General features: G+C 37.3%; 1 protein-coding gene across 1 annotated transcript in view; it reads left to right on the plus strand.

The window, feature by feature from the left end:
• ADGRV1 (adhesion G protein-coupled receptor V1) overlaps positions 1–22327 on the plus strand; it is a 305425-nt gene that overhangs the window by 80721 nt on the left and 202377 nt on the right. The window contains exons 36-54 of the mRNA XM_019474377.1: positions 577–707; positions 980–1079; positions 2186–2365; positions 3874–4037; positions 4603–4696; positions 7211–7289; positions 7926–8064; positions 8558–8699; positions 9126–9388; positions 10967–11142; positions 11847–11971; positions 13138–13304; positions 13386–13529; positions 14005–14112; positions 14799–15051; positions 15741–15863; positions 16069–16291; positions 16762–16966; positions 17970–18116. Coding sequence (XP_019329922.1) covers positions 577–707; positions 980–1079; positions 2186–2365; positions 3874–4037; positions 4603–4696; positions 7211–7289; positions 7926–8064; positions 8558–8699; positions 9126–9388; positions 10967–11142; positions 11847–11971; positions 13138–13304; positions 13386–13529; positions 14005–14112; positions 14799–15051; positions 15741–15863; positions 16069–16291; positions 16762–16966; positions 17970–18116 — 2963 coding nt within the window. The remainder of the gene's footprint in view (positions 1–576; positions 708–979; positions 1080–2185; positions 2366–3873; positions 4038–4602; positions 4697–7210; positions 7290–7925; positions 8065–8557; positions 8700–9125; positions 9389–10966; positions 11143–11846; positions 11972–13137; positions 13305–13385; positions 13530–14004; positions 14113–14798; positions 15052–15740; positions 15864–16068; positions 16292–16761; positions 16967–17969; positions 18117–22327) is intronic.

Here is a 22327-nt window from a genome sequence, read left to right on the forward strand (position 1 = left end):
TCTTTTAAAAATTATAAATTATTAAATATTGACATTTTCTGGATATTTTCTTTTCTAACACTGACGATATTTGTAAGTTCAAACTCACATAAATGGAACTTACAGGTAATTACAAGCATTTTTCTGCACGCACTATGTAAAGTCAGAAGACACTGCAAATGTTAGGAAAATGTATATTCCTTGTCAGTTAGCTGTTTTAGAAAACTGTGTTATAGCTGGTACATACAGCATTTACTATTTTGTGTAGTTCCCAGACAGGTATTGCTCTTCTGTTTGTGCGTGTTTTGATGGGCATTTACTTTCTAAGTTATTAATCTGTACCAGGTTCCCTTGTATTTTGATAGTTCTTTCCAGGAGTGAACTAAAACCAGAAGAACCCGGGATAAGAGAGTTCAGGTTTTTTGTTTCAGTATTAAAAACAAATGTTCTATAACTACTGTGAAACTCACTTTAAAAATATGAATGTCTTTCAGAAAGATTGTTTTGACTGTGATGCATGTTTTTGGCTTCTCATTTTTATAATTGATATGTAGGAGAGGAAACGGCAAAATATTGCATCTTACCCTATTTTCCTAGGAGAACAACTGCAATTCCATATTGTAAGAACCGCCCCAGGACTGGGAAATGTTACTGTTGAATGGAAGATAGTTGGGCATAACGTAAAACAAAATTTTGAAAATTATTCTGGAATACTCTTTTTTCCTGAGGTAAGTCCATAAGCAAAGCTAATGGCTACAGGAGAATATTGTAATTAAAACTGAACTGAGAAAATGAGCGTGTTTTTATAGCAGTCTTTGTTTCTTGGTCTGATTATTTACTTGCTCCCTTACTCTTGGAGTTCTAAACTGGAGGGAATTTATAGTTTTTGATACTTTAACTTTACATTTCTTAAAGTTGTTGTTCAAAATACATATGATACAGTGTTATCACTTGTCTTTTATACAATAATGACTAATCACTTTATCAATAAAATAAATAGGAGACATTGAATACAACATTGTATGTTCACTTGCTGGATGACCATATTCCTGATGAAAAAGAAGAATACCAGATCATCCTATACAACATCAAAACAGAAGGTAATGCAGAACTATAGCCTGCTATATCTTAAAACTACCATTTAGTAGTGTAATATTTTCATGTGTATTAACCCATTTTGGAGGTGTAGGACTAAGCATACTGCAACTGGTGTAAACTATGCAAAGTTCATTCACATTAGTGAAACAGGCTTGGTCCTTATGTGTATATGTATATAGATATATATATGTGTGTATATATATATACATAGAAAACCACACCACCGTGTCTTTGCAGTTTTCCTTAATTGGTTTTAACCCTGATTTAACTCTGCCTGTTTAATTCAGTGGTTATTTGCCTTCCCTTTAACTGAATACAAGCTTGAGCTTAGTAATGTATTCTGGATACAGTTGCCGTGAAATAAGTGGATATTTTTATCTTTTAAAGCAATCTTGTGTCACAAGCTGACTTTCTGATCTGGCTCTGAATTCAAGGAGGTCAGAATGTTTTATTCTTGCCATTCAAATTATAATGAGAAAAGAAGCATGAAACTGCATCCCTTCTGAAAATACCCTTTGTTAAACTGAAATTAATGTCTAAACACCAAACTAACCTGACATGGATTGTGTTGCTGTTAGGTGCCTTACCAACTTGCCAGAGTCATTTGTTGACTCTTGTAATCCATCAGGATCAGCGTACATGGATACACCAACAATTATTCATCAAGGCAACGCTTGGGAAGGGGATTAATTTCTTGATGGAATGATTGAGAAGTTGAATATAATTTTAACTTCTGGAGTTAATTCCTGGGAAAACTTTCTCTTTCCTTTTACAATAGAGGAGGTTTAGCAAAGTTGATATTTGGCACTGGCCCATTAAGTTTTCTCATTTCTTAATACTTTTTTGTGACTCTATACTTAGTATGCATACAATTTCTGTTGTGATTGTATGTTCCTGTATTTGTTACAGAATGTAACACAATTATAGAATGTAACACAACATACACATTCCACACCATCCATAAACTTCAGTGAGCGCATCATGCATTTGGTTTAATTTCATTTGCACTGCTGCTGGCTGTCATTTGAATGTAATAATAGCAGTAATATAAGACAAAAAAATTTGTTGCTACTACTTTATTCACTGTAGTCCGTTGATTGTTTTGCAGGAGTTTCTTCTTCAGGTGCTGCTGTTTTGGATAGTCAAGGATATGAAGCTGTTCTGACAGTAGAAGCTAGTGATGAACCACATGGAGTCTTGAATTTTGCTTCCCCGTCCAGGGTAGTTTTAATGCCAGAGGAAAACAAAACGGTTCAGCTTTTTATTAACAGAGAATTTGGATCTCTAGGTTTGTATAACTCCCAAGAGAAAGGAAGTTTTGTTTTGGTAATCATTAGGCAAATGAAAGCCATGAGAGGGAGGCTGGAAATTTTGAAGAATCTTGGGTACAGTTGATATTTTCTGAACTTCTAGACTTCTTACTGCACGCTTGGAAACTAAGTGTTAGTTAAAACTGGAGCCACAGCCCTCACTTCCACAGCAAGGAGTTTGGGAGCTGTGATGTAACTAGTTGGCTATTAGGGTTACTACCTTTATGTCTAACGAATCTGTCTCAAAGTGTAATTCTCTCCAGAAGAAATAAAAAACAAAGGAGAAAAGGAGCTTGTATGGAATGATTGTTCCCACATATTTCCCCTCTAAACTTCCAGAAGTTGGCAGCTTAGGAACGTCCCATGGGAAAAGTTGCATTCAGACCACCGATTTCAGTTTATGTCTCCTCTGAGAATTTCTTATTCCTTTTTAAATCAATTTGTCTTTTAACATCCATAAAATTAAGTGGTACTTAATTCCAGAATTCAATAATGTGCTGTGTGCAAAATATTTTCTTGTCTTTGTTGCCTGAGGATTTCAACTTATATTGTGAGATAACATGTGTAATCATTTCCTGTTTACCTTTTTAGATTGTATTTAGACCTCAGTGATAATCCCTCTTGGTTTCTTTTGTTATATCTGTTTTGAAGTGAAGTGACCAGTTACAATCAATATTCAAGATCTGGACACACCACAGATTTGTAGAGGCATTTTAATGACATTTCTATGTTTTCCCATTTCTTTTTTAATATCAATCAGTATCTAATTTACTTTTGGCACACTACTCAGGAAACTAATGCTTTTAAGATAAGTATCCATAGTAAATGTAAGTTCTCTTACTTAAATTACTGTCCATCATTATTTATTAAAACTAGGATTCTTTTATAACATATTTTATTTCATACAGACTAGCTTTGAATTTCATCTGTCATTTTATCTCCAGAATCACTGTCTTTACATTTGCCACTTGACTTACCCTGGCAGATTAGTGAGACATGGTTTTATCACAAAAAAAATTATGTCTAACTTTTTCCCTTGGTAACATTTATCAGTGTGTCCCCTAATTTTATTCTTTATTGAAGTCTATGTCAATCTGCCTGGGAAGGAAACTAGATTTCTTCAGCTGTATTTCCCAGCACCGTCTTTAGAGCCTTTCTTAGATATCAGTTGTTCCTGAAACATTCTACTTCCCTTGGCACCAAACCTGGTGTTAATAATACGTTAGATGTCCCAGGTAGTACTTCAGCAGTGTAACTGCGGTCCACAGCACCTCAAATACCTGAATACATTTGGTCCTAATGCTTTTTGAATCCACCAAAGGCTGGACTGAAAGCACATTAAAAACAATAACAAAGTTCCATTGGCTCCAGATTAATCTTTTAATCCTAATGTTTTGTTGTTAGTCTTTTCATTTTGTGGATGATTTCTTTTCTTTAACTTTCATAAGCATTGAAAAAAAAAATTTTTTTGTCACAAATTAAACAGGTGCTATCAATGTTACGTATGCCACAGTTCCAGGATTGCTCACCCTAAGTAATCAGACAGAAGGGGCCTTGGCTGAACCAGGAGCTGATTATATAGCTGTTTCTGGCTCACTGATTTTGGAAGAAGGAGAAACATCAGCTGCTTTAAATATTACTATTCTAGAGGTAAAGTCTAACCCCTTTCATTCTATATTGATCTGTATGACATCAGCAGTGGAATATTTTGGAACCTAAAGCTTGCAACCTATATATTACTTGAAGATATATATTTCATTGTCATTTAGAAAGGTGGTTTTTATCTTGATGTTAAAATCACAGGAGGACAAATAATAACAGAAAGCAGCTCTACATATGCATAAATGAAATTTAGCTGTCTCATTAAGACTTTACTATCTGATATTCAGAACAGTGTAATTCATTGCTTGCTACAGGCTCTTACTTGCTCAGTGGTGGGGGTTTATGCCTTTAAAATTGGGCAGAAATTTATTCATAAGAATAGTTTAGTGTCACCACAGAGTCTTTTTCATGAAATATGAAATATTAATTACTTCATAATTCATTCAAGATAATCAATTTTACACCCAATAAAAGTATTTCAGGAAAATGGAAAACTAAATTAATTCTAATGTTGCTCTAATATTAGAGAGTTCTAGTGTGTTGCTTTTTGGTGACTTCTGTGACAGTTTCTTAAAGGAAAATGAAAAGAAGATGTACTGAATTTGTTTTGCAGGATGATGTACCAGAGGTGCAAGAATTCTTCTTGGTTAATTTAACTTCAGTGGAACTCATCATGAACCATTCAACTTCATCCCCACCTCGGCTGGGTAAAACAACTTATACAGAATTATCTTTGGCTTTCCTTTTATATGAATTGCATGCAGATTATATTACTCTGGCATATTATCGTTATTCCACTTGCTAACTATGCCAATATGAGACAGGGTATTCTGAAACAAACATTGTAGAATATCAAACATATTCATTATTACACTTGCTTCTTACTTTTTTAGGCTCTGTAAAAATGATAAGGCAATTTTCATAGAGGAGTTAGTAATTAACAGTTGGAGAGCACAATTATCTGAAAAGTTTTATTGGCAGTGTCTTAATCTGATTTTCATTTACAAAGTACGTAATGGAAACAAAAATGTCAAAAAAATTATTTTATGTGATTACTTCATTCACTCTTTTAAAAGTCTCTTTTTATTACTCTTTATCAGATTTACTTTCAGGGGTCATGTCCTATGGTTTTCCCACTCTTCCAGTGAACTTCATTTATCATTTGCTTAGTTAGCTCCTCATTCTTCTGAATTCAGTAGCATGGCTGCCATTGGCTTTAAGGGCAGTTGGATTATCCTGTGGTACTAAAGACTAGTTATACTGGTTATTTCTAACATCTTCTTTGACTCTTTTCTCTTTTCTTTGCATGCCTATAGAAGTGACTGAGTTAATTCGTTACAGATTGAAAGGTAACTTGCAAGACTCATTGCTGATTTGTAGAGCCTGACCTGTGATTAGTCGAGTCTATCTGCATTGGGTTAAATGTGCTTAGGACGAACAGATAATAATTTTAACCCATGAGGCAAAAATTTGTCCTCATTGTAAAATCTCACTACGAATTCTGTTATCAGGCTATTTTCTAATCTTGTTTTCCCTGTTGGTATATTTTGATTTGTTATGGTGGACAGTTTAACTCCTTGTCGGTGCAATGCATTTGTTTAGGATTTCTAGCCATCCCATACCCTCTACAAGATATTTGAAGTATTTCTAGGAGGTGTCTAGTATCAAAAGAGATGGGTGTTCTGCACATGTTACAGGCATGTGCAATCAATCCTACACATCTGGAATATACTGTATGTGCTGTTCCTGTCATGGCCATGTGCATGGAATATGTGGAGTGAGTGGTATGTCTGTGATGCAGAGTTGAACACACTGAACTTAAATGACCTTTATTTCTGATCTGAGGCTTCGCTGATAAGGAGCAGAAACAGCAAGCACAAAGACAGTTCTGTTGTTTTCTCCATGCTTCTCTTGCTCCCGTCTTCTAGAGGAGGCGGAAGAAAGAGCCTGACTCAAATACAAAAGTGCAAGGAATTAAAAAAATGGAAAATTGTCAACACCTGAGAATGATGAAAGAAAAAGGAATAAACGTAATGGATACAAGAAAGAGCTGAGCTGGGGGAGGGAGGCAGGGGTGCATCAGAGGAGGGGAAAGATACCAGATGTGAAATGAGAGGTCTGATGTTGAAAGCAAAGTATTACAGATCCTGGGTGAACTGATGTGCCTATGACATGACAAGGGAAAACGTGGGTTAGGGGTGAAACTGCAAGGTCTGTAATAGCTAGCACTCCCTCTGGATTTCTAAACCTCAATAACATTTGTGCTGTTTGTGTAGAGGTTTTGTAGCTACTGCTGATCTTCATCTCTACGTCATAGTGATGGGTTTGGATTCATGGCAATGACCTTTTACTTTTATTAAGTTTTATCTGAATTGATAGAAATCTTTCCTGTGGATCTAAATATTTACTGCGGATTCAGTGGAGTCAATTTGGTTGTAGAAATTGTCATTCTTTTCTTAATTTCTTTTTAAGTCTTACTAAAAGTAAGTTGAAGTAAATTAAGGTAGTCATGCGGTGCTGTTGTCTGAACAAATTAAGGCACTATTTTCTCAGAAGAATCAGGTTCTGACTGTCAAGTTCTGGTCCCAGTAATTAGTGGACATTTCTGGCATTAATCTATTATTCAGTATTTTCACAGTGCAATACATACAATAATCTGTCAGACTTATTGTGAAGATAAATATGTCTTTATGGAGCAATAGAATGTTACAGAACATAGCCTACAAAGAAATTAATAAGGTTTATGGTCAGGCACTGAAACATGAATAGGAGTTGAAATACTGAAACATTTATTATTCTTTCTTACTCATTTTCCCTCCCATATTCAGAATGGTACAGTCTGCAAAATGTTGAATGTCATCATAATAAACATACACAATGAAGATAAATTAAGATTCCATGACAGATCTTGCCTTTGGTATTTCCTCATTTTTCTGTGCTGTGTTTTGCTTTCTAGATTTTCTTTAGTCTTTTTTGTATGCATTATTAAATGTAACAGTGGTAATTCAAGGCACTGTGTTGTAGTTCTAATAGTAAGGTAGTAAGGACAGATCTTCTTTGAGCCTTTCCAATTATCTTGCCCACTACCATTTTCTCCTCCACATTTTGGAAACAGAAAATTATGTATTTCTTCTACAAAATTAGTAGAGATTTAAGAAATGCTTCTATTATGGTTGAAAATCATGAAAATTTACTTTATTGTTCTTTCATTTCCATTTTAGATGTGGAAGGTTTAGCTTCTCAAATTATTATTGATGCTAATGATGGAGTAAGCGGAGTAATTGAATGGGAAAGTACCAAGTAAGTCTTGTCTCCTTGAAGAACTCACTGTGTCAGTTAGTGATTGGGGTTGCCCAATTATTTTCATTTTCAGTTAACAGTAAAACTCCTATTAAAATTAGGGCCACATCTTTGAGATGGCAAAGCATCATTCGATTCAGTAGAACTGGAAAGTGTGAGATAATTCCCACACTGAAAACCAACATTTACAGTATGTCTACTCAGAAATCTTTTGCTACCATGTACTTACTGCCACTGCTGTCCTTTTATATTGCGAACTTGCATCACTCCCCCAGCCTCCATCCAGTGTTCCAGCCCCTGCATCCACATAAGCATACACACTGGCATCTCCCAGATCTTTTTCTCTGACTAATTTCCAGGAGCTAGGAAGAAGGCATCCATGAACATAGACAGGCTTAATCTGCCACTAATAAGCAGGAAAAAAGCACAACCTCCTATAGCTTAATTCAATTTTGATAAGAAACAAAGGTAAGAAGGTTGTATTAGACAGTTGTAATGATGCTGATACTGTAATGATGCCTTTTTCCTATAAAGCAGAGGGAATGATTTGAAGTGAAAATGTAACAACTATCTACCATCTTATTCAAAAGAACATGCTCAGTGAGCACGGAGAATTTTTCTTGCTTTTTGTTTCAGTTTTGAAGTTAATGAATCTCATGGGAATCTAACAATAATGGCATACCGAAACAGAGGATCATATGGCAACGTGTCTGTATTTTTTTATGCCCAAAATTTGGAGGCACAGCTGGGTTTGGATTTTAATGTGACCTCAAGGGTAAGAAGCTTCCTTCAGCTTCCTCAAAAGAATGTCTTGTGTATTGTGCAGAATGATCTGTAGTGCAGCTAGATTTTTCAGCTTGTTTCAATGGCTTTGGTCATCTGAATAGAATGAGATAAAATTAGTCATCTTATTTTACTGTTTCTTTCTTTTTAAATACTGAAGTATTTTTAAATATGACACATTGTAAACTTTCAAACATCTATCTCAAATACAATTTTGCTTAGACAAGAGCATGTAAGATTTCATATAAGGTTTCATTTTTTTTACAACAGAACTTTTAAAGTAAATCGCTCTTGCTTATCTTCATTCTGCAATGTGCTGAACTTGTTTACTTCTGTTTCAATCAATTTATAAGGGACATAGAGATTATAGCTCTTCTTCCCTCCTCTTCCTTCCTATTTAAGACAATTCTATTTACCTTAGTTGAAAAATTCTGTGTGTATTAACAGCTGTTAAGTATTCAATGCTTTCTGTGTTTCAATGCTAGACTCTTTTTTTCGCTGATGGAGAAAGGAATAAATCAGTTGTTGTTACGATTTTTGATGATGATATTCCTGAAGGTGACGAGAAGTTCCAGTTAATTTTAACAAATCCCTCTCTGGGGCTGGAATTTGGGGAGAACACAACAGGTAAAACTTAGTTTTGATGTTCTCATTCTTTGGTATTATATGGCAGTCATTTTAATTTCATTCTTCTGAATAATTGTATTTCAGAAAACACCATTGCCCTGCTATGGTACATATTTATACTCCTTTGGAAAGTTCTTAAACATCCCTATGAAATCTATGCAATTAACAAGATAATAATGTAAAATAAGGAATCAAAGTGCGAAAGTGAGCTTTTTAATAAGAGAGTCTAGATTCTTCCTGTCTAGAAATCTTCCTAGAAAAAGTAAAATACTTACATATTCTCAAGTAATATCACAGACATAAAAGCATTATATATACACTAAAGGAAGAGTGGATTTGTGTTTATATGAATTTTATTTGTATATATGTACAATTATATTTTACTCTGTTAATTAAAGAATATTTCCATTATTTATTTCTCAAAAGCCACAATTACTATACTTGCCAATGATGATGGCCATGGAGTTTTGTCATTCAATAACAGCGATCACTTCTTCCTAAGGGAGCAAACAGCTCTCCATTTGATGGAAAGTGTTGCAGTATTAAATATTATTAGAGAACCTCCTCAGGGGATATTTGGCACCGTGACTGTTCAATACCTTGTAAGTGAAATTAATTCTTCAGAGGCATTAGTGGATTTGACCCCTTCTCAAGGATATATTGTGCTGGAAGAGGGAGTCAGATTCAAGGTAAGATGATAGTTATTACCAAAGAAGTGAAGAGAGCTTTTTTGAAATTGTTGGAAAGATTTTAGAAATGTCTCTGTTTTTTCTTGTATTTATTTTTTTCTTATGTCTTCCTTCATTCTCAGAGCAAATTGAGTCATGGGAGTGGGAGTGCATAAAAATTAAATGTGCTCTTCTGTAGATGTTTCTCTTGTTGTAATAGTTGAGGTAAACTGAAAACAATATAATGGGTATATAATGTTTATGTATGCATAGGAACATTTCTTTGTATGTATTCAGCATGTAGCTGAAACACAAACTTTGAAGTGAAGTGATAATTTACAAGTGTAAATAGTTAAGGTCAAAGTAAAAATCCCATTCTGTAATGTGATACTTCAGCTGGTCTGAACTGAAGAGTATGCTGCAACAAATGCAAAAAGTGAACAGCTCTCGGAGTCTTAAGACTAGAAAATGACTAATTCTTCTGGGAGTATTAAGCACACTGCCTCTGTACTGTCCCCACAAAAATGTCAGCTAGAAAACGAGCTAGCTTAAGTCTGTGAAATCCTGACCCTTCTGAAGGTTAATGGCAGGGTGGTTTTTTTTACTTTATTTTATTTTGTCAGTAAAGCTAGGGTCAGTAACATGTTAGTATATTATGACTCGTGGGTAGAATCTGAAACAAACCTTTCTGGAAACATTGGTTTTCAATTTCTGAACCTTAAATGCATTTGGAACCACAGTGCTGGACAGTGTAGCAGATCTGTGGGAAGTCAAAGACTTCCTAAAACAGTTTCTAAATATGGTTTATTGCAGAAGTAAACAGGATCTAAAAGGTTGTAAGCTCCAGCTTAGTTCCAGATCCGTCATTACTAACTTTTTTTTTCTATAGCAAAGCTATGTGCACCTCTGTAACTTTTGCCTGTTTGGGTAGTGGGAAGAATGACAGTGAGCTCCAAATGATAGTGAAAACATCTACCTCTTTCTAGACAATCCTCTGCTCATTTGAGACCACCTCGAGAGGATCCTATTCTCATCCACAGTGGTGCAGTAGAGGGAAAGAAGCATCAAGAAGAGAGAGAGTATTTCAGATATCCCTCTATTCTTGCCTTTTTTCCTTCTTTCTTCCCAGCGCCAGTAATGGAATTACCCTGTTGCCCTGGAGCTATTTTAGTTGCCAACTAAAGTAAATTAAAACCAACTTGACTGAGCTGCATTAGGGGATCAGGTAGCTGTACGGGAACTATGAATTACCAAGGAATGTGAATAAGTAGAGAACGGAAGTATGAAAAAAGGATGAAAAACTATTACATTTCAGAGGGTCTTATCATGAGAGGAGGAAAAAGGAGAAGGGGGGGGGGAAGTGGATATGCTCGTCTTAGTGTTGCACCAATGGAGGTCACCAGATGGATGACTTTAGAACCTCCACCTGAACTATCTTTGCCTCTCGTCTGTCCTCTCCAGTTTCAAGAGCTACTGTTCTCCTGCTGTGCTATCCAAAGGCGTACAGTGAAAGCATAGAAACAGTAGCATGGTCTGATAGGGTTGTGTCATCATTAGCTGTTAAGTCTCAACAACTTTCTATGCTTGTTTTCTTGTCAGGCACTGCATATTTCTGCAATACTGGATGAAGAACCAGAAATGGATGAGCACTTTGTTGTCACCCTGTTCAATCCAACTGGAGGAGCCAGACTAGGCACAAGGGTGCAAACTATGATTACAGTATTACAGAACCAGGCTCCACTAGGGCTTTTCAGCATCTATCCAGTTACAAATAGGTACTAAACACTGATTCACTTAAAAGGAGATTTTTCATATTCAGTAGACATGGTATCTGTCTACAGTTTTGTTTTTGATGAATCCCTTTAAAGAAATTCAGCACTCCAATTGTACAACATTTGTAATTTTGAAAAGTACACTATCTGTCAAATACTACTACTGCTATACAAAAGAACAGAAAAATACTTAAAATGGACTATTCATCATTAGAAATGTCAATTTCTCTATGGACTTTTTCATAAAACAGTACTTCATTATTCCCTAAACGTTCCACTAATAGTAATCCATGTAAAGAGCTCCAAACCTCAGATCAGTGCCCGGGGAGTCATATATTTTAGAATTTATTTTTGTTTTTAAGCTTACGTAAAGCACACTTTCACTCAGGGCTGTTTTTCATAAGCAAATGAACCATATGGAATGATATTTTCAAAAATCATTCAGCTTAAACTGTACAGCTGGTGTGTTAAATTTCAGGCTGGTTTAAGATTTTGTTGAATTTCCTACGATTTTGCCAACATCTTGTGGTAAGAAACATTGGACAACCTTAATGTAGTTATCAGTCCGTCAGATAGCAAAAGCAGTTATTAATATTTTCTTTTTATTTCTGTTGTATATTCTGCACTGGAATTGTACTGTAAAAATCTTATTCGTATACTATAAAAATAATAAATTTTTTCTTTATTTTCACAATTCTCACATTTAGGACAGATTTCCTCATAATTGAAGAAGCCAACACTACAGTTTATTTGAAAGTTTCACGGAGTAATGGGCTCAATGTGTCTGTGAGTGTTGAGTGGGAGACATTGTCGGATACTGCATTTGGCATCAGTACGTTCACTTTATTGAGAGTGTCCACTGCTTTTGTCAGAGTGGAGATAGCAAGAGACTAGCCAAACGTACAGGAGATGTAACTTTGGAATGTAAATTCACATATTCAGACACATTAATTAATCACATTAATTAATATTTTTCTAAACATGTCAAAATGCATTAAATAAAAGAGCTTAGCTGCTTAAAGAGTCACCTTGTCATCAGCCACTTCTGCCAGAGTTTCAATAATCTTTTGCTCTCCTTGCTGCTTATATGAATATTATTGTCACTAGACTTTCGTTTAATAAAATCTGTTCTTTACTACTTGTTACTTTGGATTTTTCTAACACAGTATAAGAGACACGCTTTACATAAACCTGACACAGCCTTAGTCTGAAAAAATGCCACCAGACGTTTTCTGTCTATATCTCCCAGTGTGCCTACTGAGATGCATTTGTGGGAGTCTCGGACTGTAATTTCATGAACACTTTAATCTGGTCCAAGTTAGCACTGCCATTGAAGGAAGCCATCCTTCCACCTCTGACCGCTTGTTCCCATTTCCATGCTAAGGTTTTTTGTTCCAGTACTGATATGTGTATAGCTGCTCACTAGTCTAGACCGAAACTAACAAGGCAAAAAAGGAAATGCCTGATTTTGAACGTGGATGAATACCCTGTCTGGCTCAGCAGCTCATCTAACCTATGTGTGGGATTGGGAGTTTAGCTCTTGGATTTTAGTTCTGACAGCGCAGTGCTTTTTTCTGTAAGCCAGTCAAACGGCTTAGGCAGTTTAAGAATCTTGGTGCCATGACTGCTTGTTGTGATGAGGGGGAGAAGGAGGACAAACACAGACATTTTGTAGTTTCTTTGTCACTTTTTTCACTACTTACTATCTAGCTGATTTTCTCACTAGCTAAATTCCAAACTGAATCATTCTCAATCAGACTCAAATTGCCTATGCATCTTCCATATGCAATTGTAATATATGAAGAATACATTTGTTGCTTAATTCTCATTACATCCTCAGTATTATAACAGTTCCATGCATTTACATACACTTACACAAACTATTTAGAGACAGCTTCAACATTTCTGATACTAGGTCTGGTTTTGGCAAGTAAATCATGAATACGGCATTGAAAAAGACCTCAAGAGTAAACAGTATTTTCTTTTACTATGTTGCAGGGGGTAGTATCAGTGTCCTGTCTGTCTTGCAAAGTTTTGTGGAAGAGTCAGCGTCTAGCTGGTGTTTCTTTACATCAGGAGAAATCCTGTATGGTGTTCTGTTGCGTACACCTCCAGCTATGTTTTCTACTGTCTACCAGTGGAAAGGAGTTTTTGTTCCTGTCGAGGTAATGTTTGCTTGCAAACACCAAGCATGCTACTTAATAAAGAATTTAAGTCTCAATGTTCCTTTTTTATTCCTCTCTCAGAATTTCAGTATGTGGAATCCTAAGAGCTGTGTGTCTTTCCAAATCCGTGCCTCTCCCTACCTTGTGATTACTCATGGAGGAGCCAGGCAGGGAGCTTCCAACAACAGTGTGTATGCATTCATGCCTGGACGCAGGCTGTTGAAGGTAAACCTGCTTTACTTACAAAATCATAAACTAATGGGGTTGGAAAGGACCTCAGGAGGCCCTCCAGTCCACCCATGTTTTAGAAAAAAGCACTCTGTGCTCAGCTAATTTGGGGCCCTAACACTCTGCGTGACTTCAATGATGTAAATTTTTACAGCTGATTGTCTATTGTGTTTTTATATTTATATTTTGGGGGTGGGGGAAAATGACCTGGGAAGTGAGGAAAGAAATTGTGGAGCAGTCAAGTCATAGAACATTTTCTGAAAAATGTATGATAAGTTTTATCCATTTGGTAAATTAACCCCATATATATAGACATATTTTTAAAATTGTAAAATTACATACATGTAATTTTATGTATTTTATATATAGTTTTATAAGTAATTTAGCAATTTTTAAAAATATGTATATAGATATATAAACTTGTCACTTGAAGTGACTTCCAAGCACCATTTTTGTCATATTTCCCTCACAGATACAGACTCTTTCTATTCTGGATACCACACATGTGAAACATTTTGCTGTGGATGAAGAAGACTATTTGATTTTTGTGAGTCACACAACCAGTTCCAGTTCCATCCAGGTTAGAATACACTTGTCTTCCCTGGCTTTGATGTGGGTAGTTTGGTTAGTTCTGAGTTTCCAAGCACCATTTTTGTCATATTTCCCTCACAGATACAGACTCTTTCTATTCTGGATACCACACATGTGAAACATTTTGCTGTGGATGAAGAAGACTATTTGATTTTTGTGAGTCACACAACCAGTTCCAGTTCCATCCAGGTTAGAATACACTTGTCTTCCCTGGCTTTGATGTGGGTAGTTTGGTTAGTTCTGAGTTTGAAATAAGAAGGGATAATAAAGTACATAAGTAATTTTTCAGAAATATCTACTTATATATACTTATGTTTCTATTATGGATTTATAAGACTTAAAATTCTAGACTTGTTTAAATGTAGCAATACTCTACGTTAACATATAGTTTTCATTTGGTTTGATTTTATTGCTAGTGTTATTTCTGTTTTGAAATCTAGCGTGTTAAACACCCATACGAACAGAAATAGCTTCTGACCATAAACCTGTTCATCTGAAGAATAGGCTCAGCTGCTTGCAGTAAGGTAGTTACTTACCTTAATGTAGGGTCCACCTTAGAAATGAGGAATTCAGTTCACTATAAGTCTTCCCAGTTTTTTATCATGACACTTAATTTCTCTTCTCTTGGTGCTAATTATGAATATATAATGAAAAAAATATTTCATATTTCCACAGGTTTTCCAGTGGAATAAAGATATATTTGTGCTGCATCATCAACTTCCACTTTACAGAGCTCTGAACATAGCCTTGTTTCCTAGAGGAGGTGCTATGTACCTATTAGTTTCTTTGTCAAATACCAGCCAGAACATGCTCTTGTACCAGTGGTTGGATAATGAGTTTAGGAATCTTCATCAATTACCAGCAAAAGAAATAAAACATATGGAGGCCTGGATTTCTGGATCTGATATCTATTTAATTATTGCAAAAGGTATTTAGCAGAAGACAAACACTGAGTTTGCTAAGTATGTGCTGGCTTGTTTGCTAGCAAGGCATTTGGGGTAAACGAGTTTAGACAGGGATTAAAGTATTTCTGGGAAGTGACAATTCACCGATAAGCATTTTATCGAAGTAATCTCTGTTTTGTCCCTCAGAAAATAAAAGCATTGCGTTTGTTCTCAAATACTTATGAAACTAATGAAATATTTTCCCAAGAACAATAGGGAATAATGACTCTATTCATCTAGCTGCTGATTGCACCCTTTCTAAGCTTTTCTGAGCTTTGTGATATGCAAAGATCATTGGTCAGCAAAGTACCTGTGTTTTTTATTACACATATGACATTTTAGGCGTTGCTTTATGACTGCATCCCTATGCCTATTGAAAAGTTTATGTTGCGGTCCATAGGTTTCTTTGCAATTGACTGTCGTCTGCTGGCAATCTTAGCATTCTTATATGTGAATCTGTGCAGAAAAGCCCTTAACTGATGCCAGTGAATGAATCATCCCATGGAGATCAGTCATACTATGGAGTTATGCACCGAGTAAAAAAGAAAATATGATAATTGGTCTCACTTCATGATTAAAGCTGCCAGACTCTGCCTTTTGAATGGCCACCAGTGTGCGATTGAACTAACAGGCAGCAAAATAATGTAAGTTTTGTCATTTTGCTCTGTTGTAGAAACTGGAAATTCTTCTGAAATTTTCATCTGGGAGACAGGGCAGTCTACCTTTAGACACTTTCAGTCTCTTCCAGTCTGCGCTGTAAGAAGCATCCATGTTTTCATGCCTCCTTCAGGTTTAGGTAAGACTTAAATGACAATATTTGTTCAAACCCTAGTTTATAATGCTGGAATTGCAGAAATATATGTGCTCGTTTTTTCATATTATTGATCAGACTTTAAAAGTTACTATAATCATTGTGCTACCAAGGGCATTTCTGGCACTACAAGGAGAACTTTTAAATATATCACTGAATATTCCTTTTTTCTTCTCCTTGCTCAATGTAGTTCACATCCTCATATCTGGTAAGGACACAACAGTGCTGTATTCCTGGAACTCGGAAAGGAACCAGTTCTCTGTAATGCTGGAAGCACCATATGCGGATCATATCATTTCAACTATTGCAAGGTCTCTCAACTCCAGCAAGAGCTTGATTGCTCTGTCCGTAGAGTCCAACTCGCAGATATATGAGCTGACCACTATCTCCAACCAGTCAGATTTTATACCTAGGTTGGTTTTTTTGTTTCATACAACTTTCTCCTAGCTCTTGCATTTTTTTTCTGTGATACTGTTTTTGTTACAGGGGAGAGCATTATATAATTCTGTGTGTGGTGTGCTTGTTAACACTAAAGAGAATTTTTCACAGGTAGGTTTAAGACAACCTGAAGTCAAACAGCCTCACAACTGGCTTTAAAACATGGCAAGAAAGGACTTGCAGTTACGACTTGATTTTTAAAAAGGTTTTGTTTAGGATAAATTAAATTACTTTCATAATTAATTTCAGTTACTCTATGATCTATTGTAGTTCAAAAAAAAAAAACAACACAAAACCCACAACCTTTAAACCAATTACTTCCTCAGGAATATAAACAATAATTCCAGCTCCAAAAATGCTCATTAAATTTACAGCAGTGCTTTCAAAGTTCATTAATCAGCTGTCCTCAGTTTATAATTATTTGATGTGTGTGTTTTTATGCTAGTTCAGGTGAATTGGTATTTGAGCCTGGGGACATGGAAGCTGTGATAGCAGTCAATATCCTGGATGACATCATCCCAGAGGAGGAAGAATGCTTCAAAGTGTGGTTGAAAAACCCTAAGGGAGGTGCAGAGATTGGTGTTCATGGTTTTGTTAACATAATTATTCCTTCCAATGACAATGCTTATGGAGTCATTGCATTTGCTCAGGTAAAACTTCTAAGGTAAATCATTAAAATATGTATATATAATTTCTGAAAAATGGAACACAAACATACTAAAACTGTAAACTGGAGCATGTGACAGGATTGTTTTTCTAAAGTCTTGTAGCAACCTGAGTTAGAAGCTTTTAACATCCATTTAGCATTGCTGTGTGATTTTACAGAAGCCAAGGTGATAGAAAATCCGTTCCACAGTCTGTCCCTATTGTGAGATTTTTATAATCCCCTTACATTTAGATTAACACATTAGTTTATCAGCTTGGTTTTGCAACAACCTAAAAATTCCGTTTTCAGATGGCTTATATGATAGCATCATAGAGTCATTACTGGTTGGTTAATCAAGGGAATTAAGTAAACAAATCTGAAGATCCTTTTCCCCTGGAAAAGGTACTAATTGAGTTATGTCACAAGATGAGCCAGTCTGCCAGAACAAAATCATTTTTTTGGAAAAAATGTCAGAGGTAATGAAGGTACTATTTGGAGTGGTTAATTCTTAAACACTGTAGAAGTTATCTAGACAGGTATATAGTAAATGCATACTGAAGATGTAAAACACAGAAGAGTTGTTACTGAAATGAAACATTGCAGCTGGACTTGTGCGAGGAGGGTGAATAACAGTAAAGTAACAGCAGTAAAAATCTCTCTCTCTTGAAGGTCCACTTGTTTGGTATCTGCTTCATATGATTTGGACATAAAATACTGTACTAAAAAAAAAACCAACAAAAAACCCAAACAAGAAATGTTGGGGGTTTTGCCTTAGGATAAAGAGGCCTGACATTTTAAATTCTTATGTCCGTGAAACCTGGGAGTATTGAGTACCTCTGAAAATTAGGACATATAAATTTAATCAATGAACATGTATTTAGCTACTTAATAGTAGAGTAACTTATTGATGTCCAATGTCACTGGCCCCCATTGAATACCCAGATCCCTAAAGAAACTTTTCTTTATAAGAAAATAATGTTATGGTTCTTCTACTTCATGTTTTCCAGAGTTCTTTATTTAAGCAAGTTGAAGAAATGGAACAGGACAGCTTAATCACCTTGAATATTGAACGTTTAATAGGAACATATGGACGAGTTACAGTAGAATGGATCGCTAATGGGAGCATAAGTGATGTATTTCCAGCTTCAGGAATGGTATGTAATAACATCACTGATATTAGGGAAGCACTGACTATATTGTCTCAGACAATAGGTGCAGATGTACTGAGGGAGAAGGATAGTACATGTTAGTTTGCCCCACTCTTCTGTTAATTCCTGCTTCGTGGTCCTTTCCTGTGATTCTGGCAGTTTGCACTTCTGGCTGGCACATAATATCGCAGCATCACTCTCACTTTTCTAGAACCAGATATTGCAGTGCTGTCCAGGCACTAGAAATGTGTATCTGTAGTATCCTGTTCCCATCTTCCTTTCTTCCTGCTGTGAGATCCAGCTACTGTGTCAAATCATTTGCATAGGTGGGAATCTGGGAGAGTTTGCTCTTTGTCCTGACCTTGTCAATACAACTGAGAGCTTCAGTGGCCCAGGAGAATATCACAAGTCTCGGTTTTCTCTGTTTCCGAGACTGTTTAGATTTCCAGCCATGTTAAAATCCAGTGTTTCCTGCTAGCCAAAGCTCTTGGTATGCCTTAGGACCGACAGATGCCAGGTTCTTTGAGTCAAGGGCCTCCACCTGGTAGCTGTCTGTAGAAGACACAAAGCCCTGTGGGCTTGGAGGCTGTGGGGGACAAGCCACAGCTGAGGGAAGAAAGGGCCAAAAGACTGTAGAAGAAAACTTTACACCTGGAAATAATGGGTCTGAAGTAAGATAAAAAATTTAGAGAAAAATCAACAGAGGGGAAATGAAGGATGCCAAAACAATCAAACTGAAATTATTAAAGTACTCCTTGAGCATTCCAGATGGATGCTACCTGATTTCCCTGCATAGGTTTGCAGGTGGGAAGAGATAGGAGGGTAAAGTAAAGGTATAATGTTGTTCACTGGAAATTTCTGTTTGTCCTTCAGCATAGGTGTAACCTAAGTGTTTATAGACACGTCTTCCTCGTTGGGGGAGACCTAATCAAGTGGCTGGCCCTTTGAATTTAAAAATAAGAAGAATATAGATAGACAAAGCATTTCTCAATCATTTACGCTGAAAAAAACGCCAACAAAACTGTTGACGAGACATTTCTTCAATTAGCTGTGATTTTGATACATATTATATGTCAAAAGAATGATGAACATATTTATATGTGGTGGGTTGACCTTGGCTGGCTGCTAAATCTGCACCCAGTTGCTCTCTTACTCCCCGTCCTCAGCAGGACAGGGGAGAAAATAAGGTGGAAAAGCTTGAGATAAAGGCAGTTTAATAAGAAAAGCAAAAGCCATGCATGGAAGCAAAGCGAAAAGTGGAATTTATTCAGTACTTGCCGTCAGCAGACAGATGTCCAGCCATTTCCTGGGAAGCAGATCCTCATGTACATGTAGCAGTTACTTTGGAAGACAAATGCCATAACTGCAACTGGTCATCTATGTGTGTGTCCTCCCTGCCTCCTTACCCTCCGCTTTTATTGTTGAGCATGGTATTATGTGGTATGGAATATCCCTTTGGTGAGTTGGGTCAGCTATCCCAGCTGTGTCCCCTCCCAACCTCTTGCCCAACCCCAACCTATGATGCTGTGAGAGCACTGCTCAGCAATAGCCAAAATGTTGATGTGTTATCAACACCATTTCAGCCACAAATGCAAAGCACAGCACTATGCGGGCTGCTATGGGGAATGTTAACTCCAGCCCAGCCAGACCCAGTACATTGCAGAAGAAAGGATGCAGAGTTGTCAGCAGTTTAGTGATTCTTCCTCTTTTTTTAATCTTTGAGAGGGTCTTAAACTTAAGTGTATTATGCAAGTAACCTCAGTGAAGACAGGTAATTTTAAATAATTTGAAAGGTGTATAATGAAAGACAATACGCTGAACATGAGCCAGCTATGTGTGCATACTGGTCTGAGGCAGAGCATGGCCAGCAGGTCGAGGGAGGTGATCCCTCCCCTGTACTCAGCACTGGTGAGACACATCTGGAGTGCTGGGTCTAGATCTGTGCTCCCCAGTACGAGAGACATGGGCATAATGGAGTGAGTCCAGCAAAGAGCCATGAAGATGATGAAGGGATTGGAGCATCTGACACATGGGAGGAGGCTCAGGGAGGATCTTACAACTGTGTATAGATACGTGGAGTCAAGAGTAAAGAAGATGGAGCCAGATACTTCTTGCCCATGTCCTGTGCCTACAACGGGCAGAATACAGGAAATTCCATTTAAACATGAGGAAAAAAACTTTACTGTAAGGGTGGTGACACCCTGGATCAGGTTACCCAGAGAGACTGTGAAGTCTCTGTCCTTGGAGATGTTAAAAACTTGGCTGGACATGGCCCTGAGCAGCCTGCTGTGGTTGAACCTGTTCTTAGCAGGGGTGATTGGACTAGGTGATCTCCAGAGGCCCCCTCCAACCTCAACTATTGTATGATTCTGTGATAATGAAGATATATGATCACTTTGAAACAACTGAGCTGTTTTGCCTGAAGTTGGAGTGTAGTTGTCAGAAAGAGGTCTCAGGTTGAATGCCTGTTTATAAAGCAGATAGCTATAGGTAGCTTGATTATACCAAACTCATTTTCATAGAATCATAGAATAATTTTCAACTGGGAATTTGGTCTCTCTGATTATTATGCTTCTGATTAAGAATTTATTTCTTGCTTTGTGACCTGTGCTTCAAATTATTTTACCACATTGCATTTTTTTCGAAGTGTTTCTTTATGTCACCTGTCTGTCTGGATCTCGTATTTTTTTCTGTCAACTTCTTTTTTATATATATATGCAGCCTGGGGAACAAACAGGAGGAACTGGAGCTCCGTGCCCAGTCAGAAAGTTATGATATCATAGGAGTAATTGAAACATGGTGGGACAACTCACATGACTGGAGGATCACGGTGGATGGCTATAGGCTGTTTCATAAAGACAGGCAGGGAAGAAGAGGAGGAGGAGTCACGCTCTATGTTAAGGAGAACTTTGAATGTATAGAAGTCAACTACGGTGATTGTGGAAGCCCTATCGAATGCCTCTGCGTCAAGATCAGAGGGGTCGTCTCCAAGGGGGATCTTACAGTAGGCATCTGCTACTGACCTCCAAACCAAGACGAAAAGGCCAACGAAGCAATATTTGGGTCACTTAAGCAAGCTTGGGTCTTCAGAACCTGGTTCTTATGGGTGACTTCAACTACCCAGAGATTTGTTGGAAGAAAAATACAGCAGCTTACATCATCCATCAGGTTCCTGGAATGTGTAGAGGACTGCTTCCTCATTTAAGTGTTAGATGTGCCAACCAGGAATGAGGCACTGCTGGACTTGCTACTCACAAACCAAGAAAACCTGCTTTGTAATATCTCGGTTATTGCTAGCCTTGGCTGCAGTGATCACAAAATTGTGGAGTTTGGGATCCTGCTGAGCACGCAGGTTAGTACTAAGACAAAGGTTTTAGATTTTAGAAGAGCAGACTTAAGCTCGCTCAGAGCTCAGCTGGGAGGGATTCTGTGGGAAGCTTCCATGCAGGATAAAGGAGCTAGCGAGTGCTGGGAGTTTTTCAGGAACGCTCTCCTGGAAGCACAAAACCAGTTCATGCCCTTTAAAGGTGAGGGAAATAGGCGGAGCAAAAGACCCCCTTGGCTTAACTGTGAGCTTCTGAGTCTGCTCAAAACCAAAAGAGGAGCGTACCAGAGATGGAAAAGCGGACAAATACCCATTGAGAACTACAAAGGCATTGCCAGGGTGTGCAGAGATGCAGTTAGACAAGAAAAAGCTCAGCTCAAATTGAAATTGGCCAGAGGTGTCAAAAACCACAAGAAGGGTTTCTTCAGGTACATAAATAACAAACAGAAACAGAAGGAAAATATTGGCCCGCTGTTAAACAGGAGAGGTGAATTAGTCACCAACAACGCTGAAAAGCAGAGGTTGTCAACACTTTCTTCACCTCTGACTTTACCAGCACTGTTGGGCCCCAGGCCTTGGGAACAAAAATCCAGGTTGATGCAAACACAGACCCACCGTCAGTGAAGGAAGTCGGTATGTGAACTGTTACAGGAGCTTGACCCCTACAAATCAATGGGCCCTGGCAATACCCACCCGAGGGTGTTGAGAGAGCTGGCTGATGTCATTGTGACGCCACTTTCCATAATCTTTGAGAAGTTGTGGAGATCGGGGGACATCCCAGAAGACTGGAAGAAAGCTAATGTCATCCCTACCTACAAGAAGGGCTTAAAGGAGGATCCAGGAAATTATAGGCCCATCAGTCTTACTTCAGTCCCTGGGAAAGTTATGGAAC

This window comes from Aptenodytes forsteri, unplaced genomic scaffold (assembly GCF_000699145.1).
Source record: "Aptenodytes forsteri isolate BGI_AS27 unplaced genomic scaffold, ASM69914v1 Scaffold41, whole genome shotgun sequence".
Lineage (NCBI taxonomy): Eukaryota > Metazoa > Chordata > Aves > Sphenisciformes > Spheniscidae > Aptenodytes > Aptenodytes forsteri.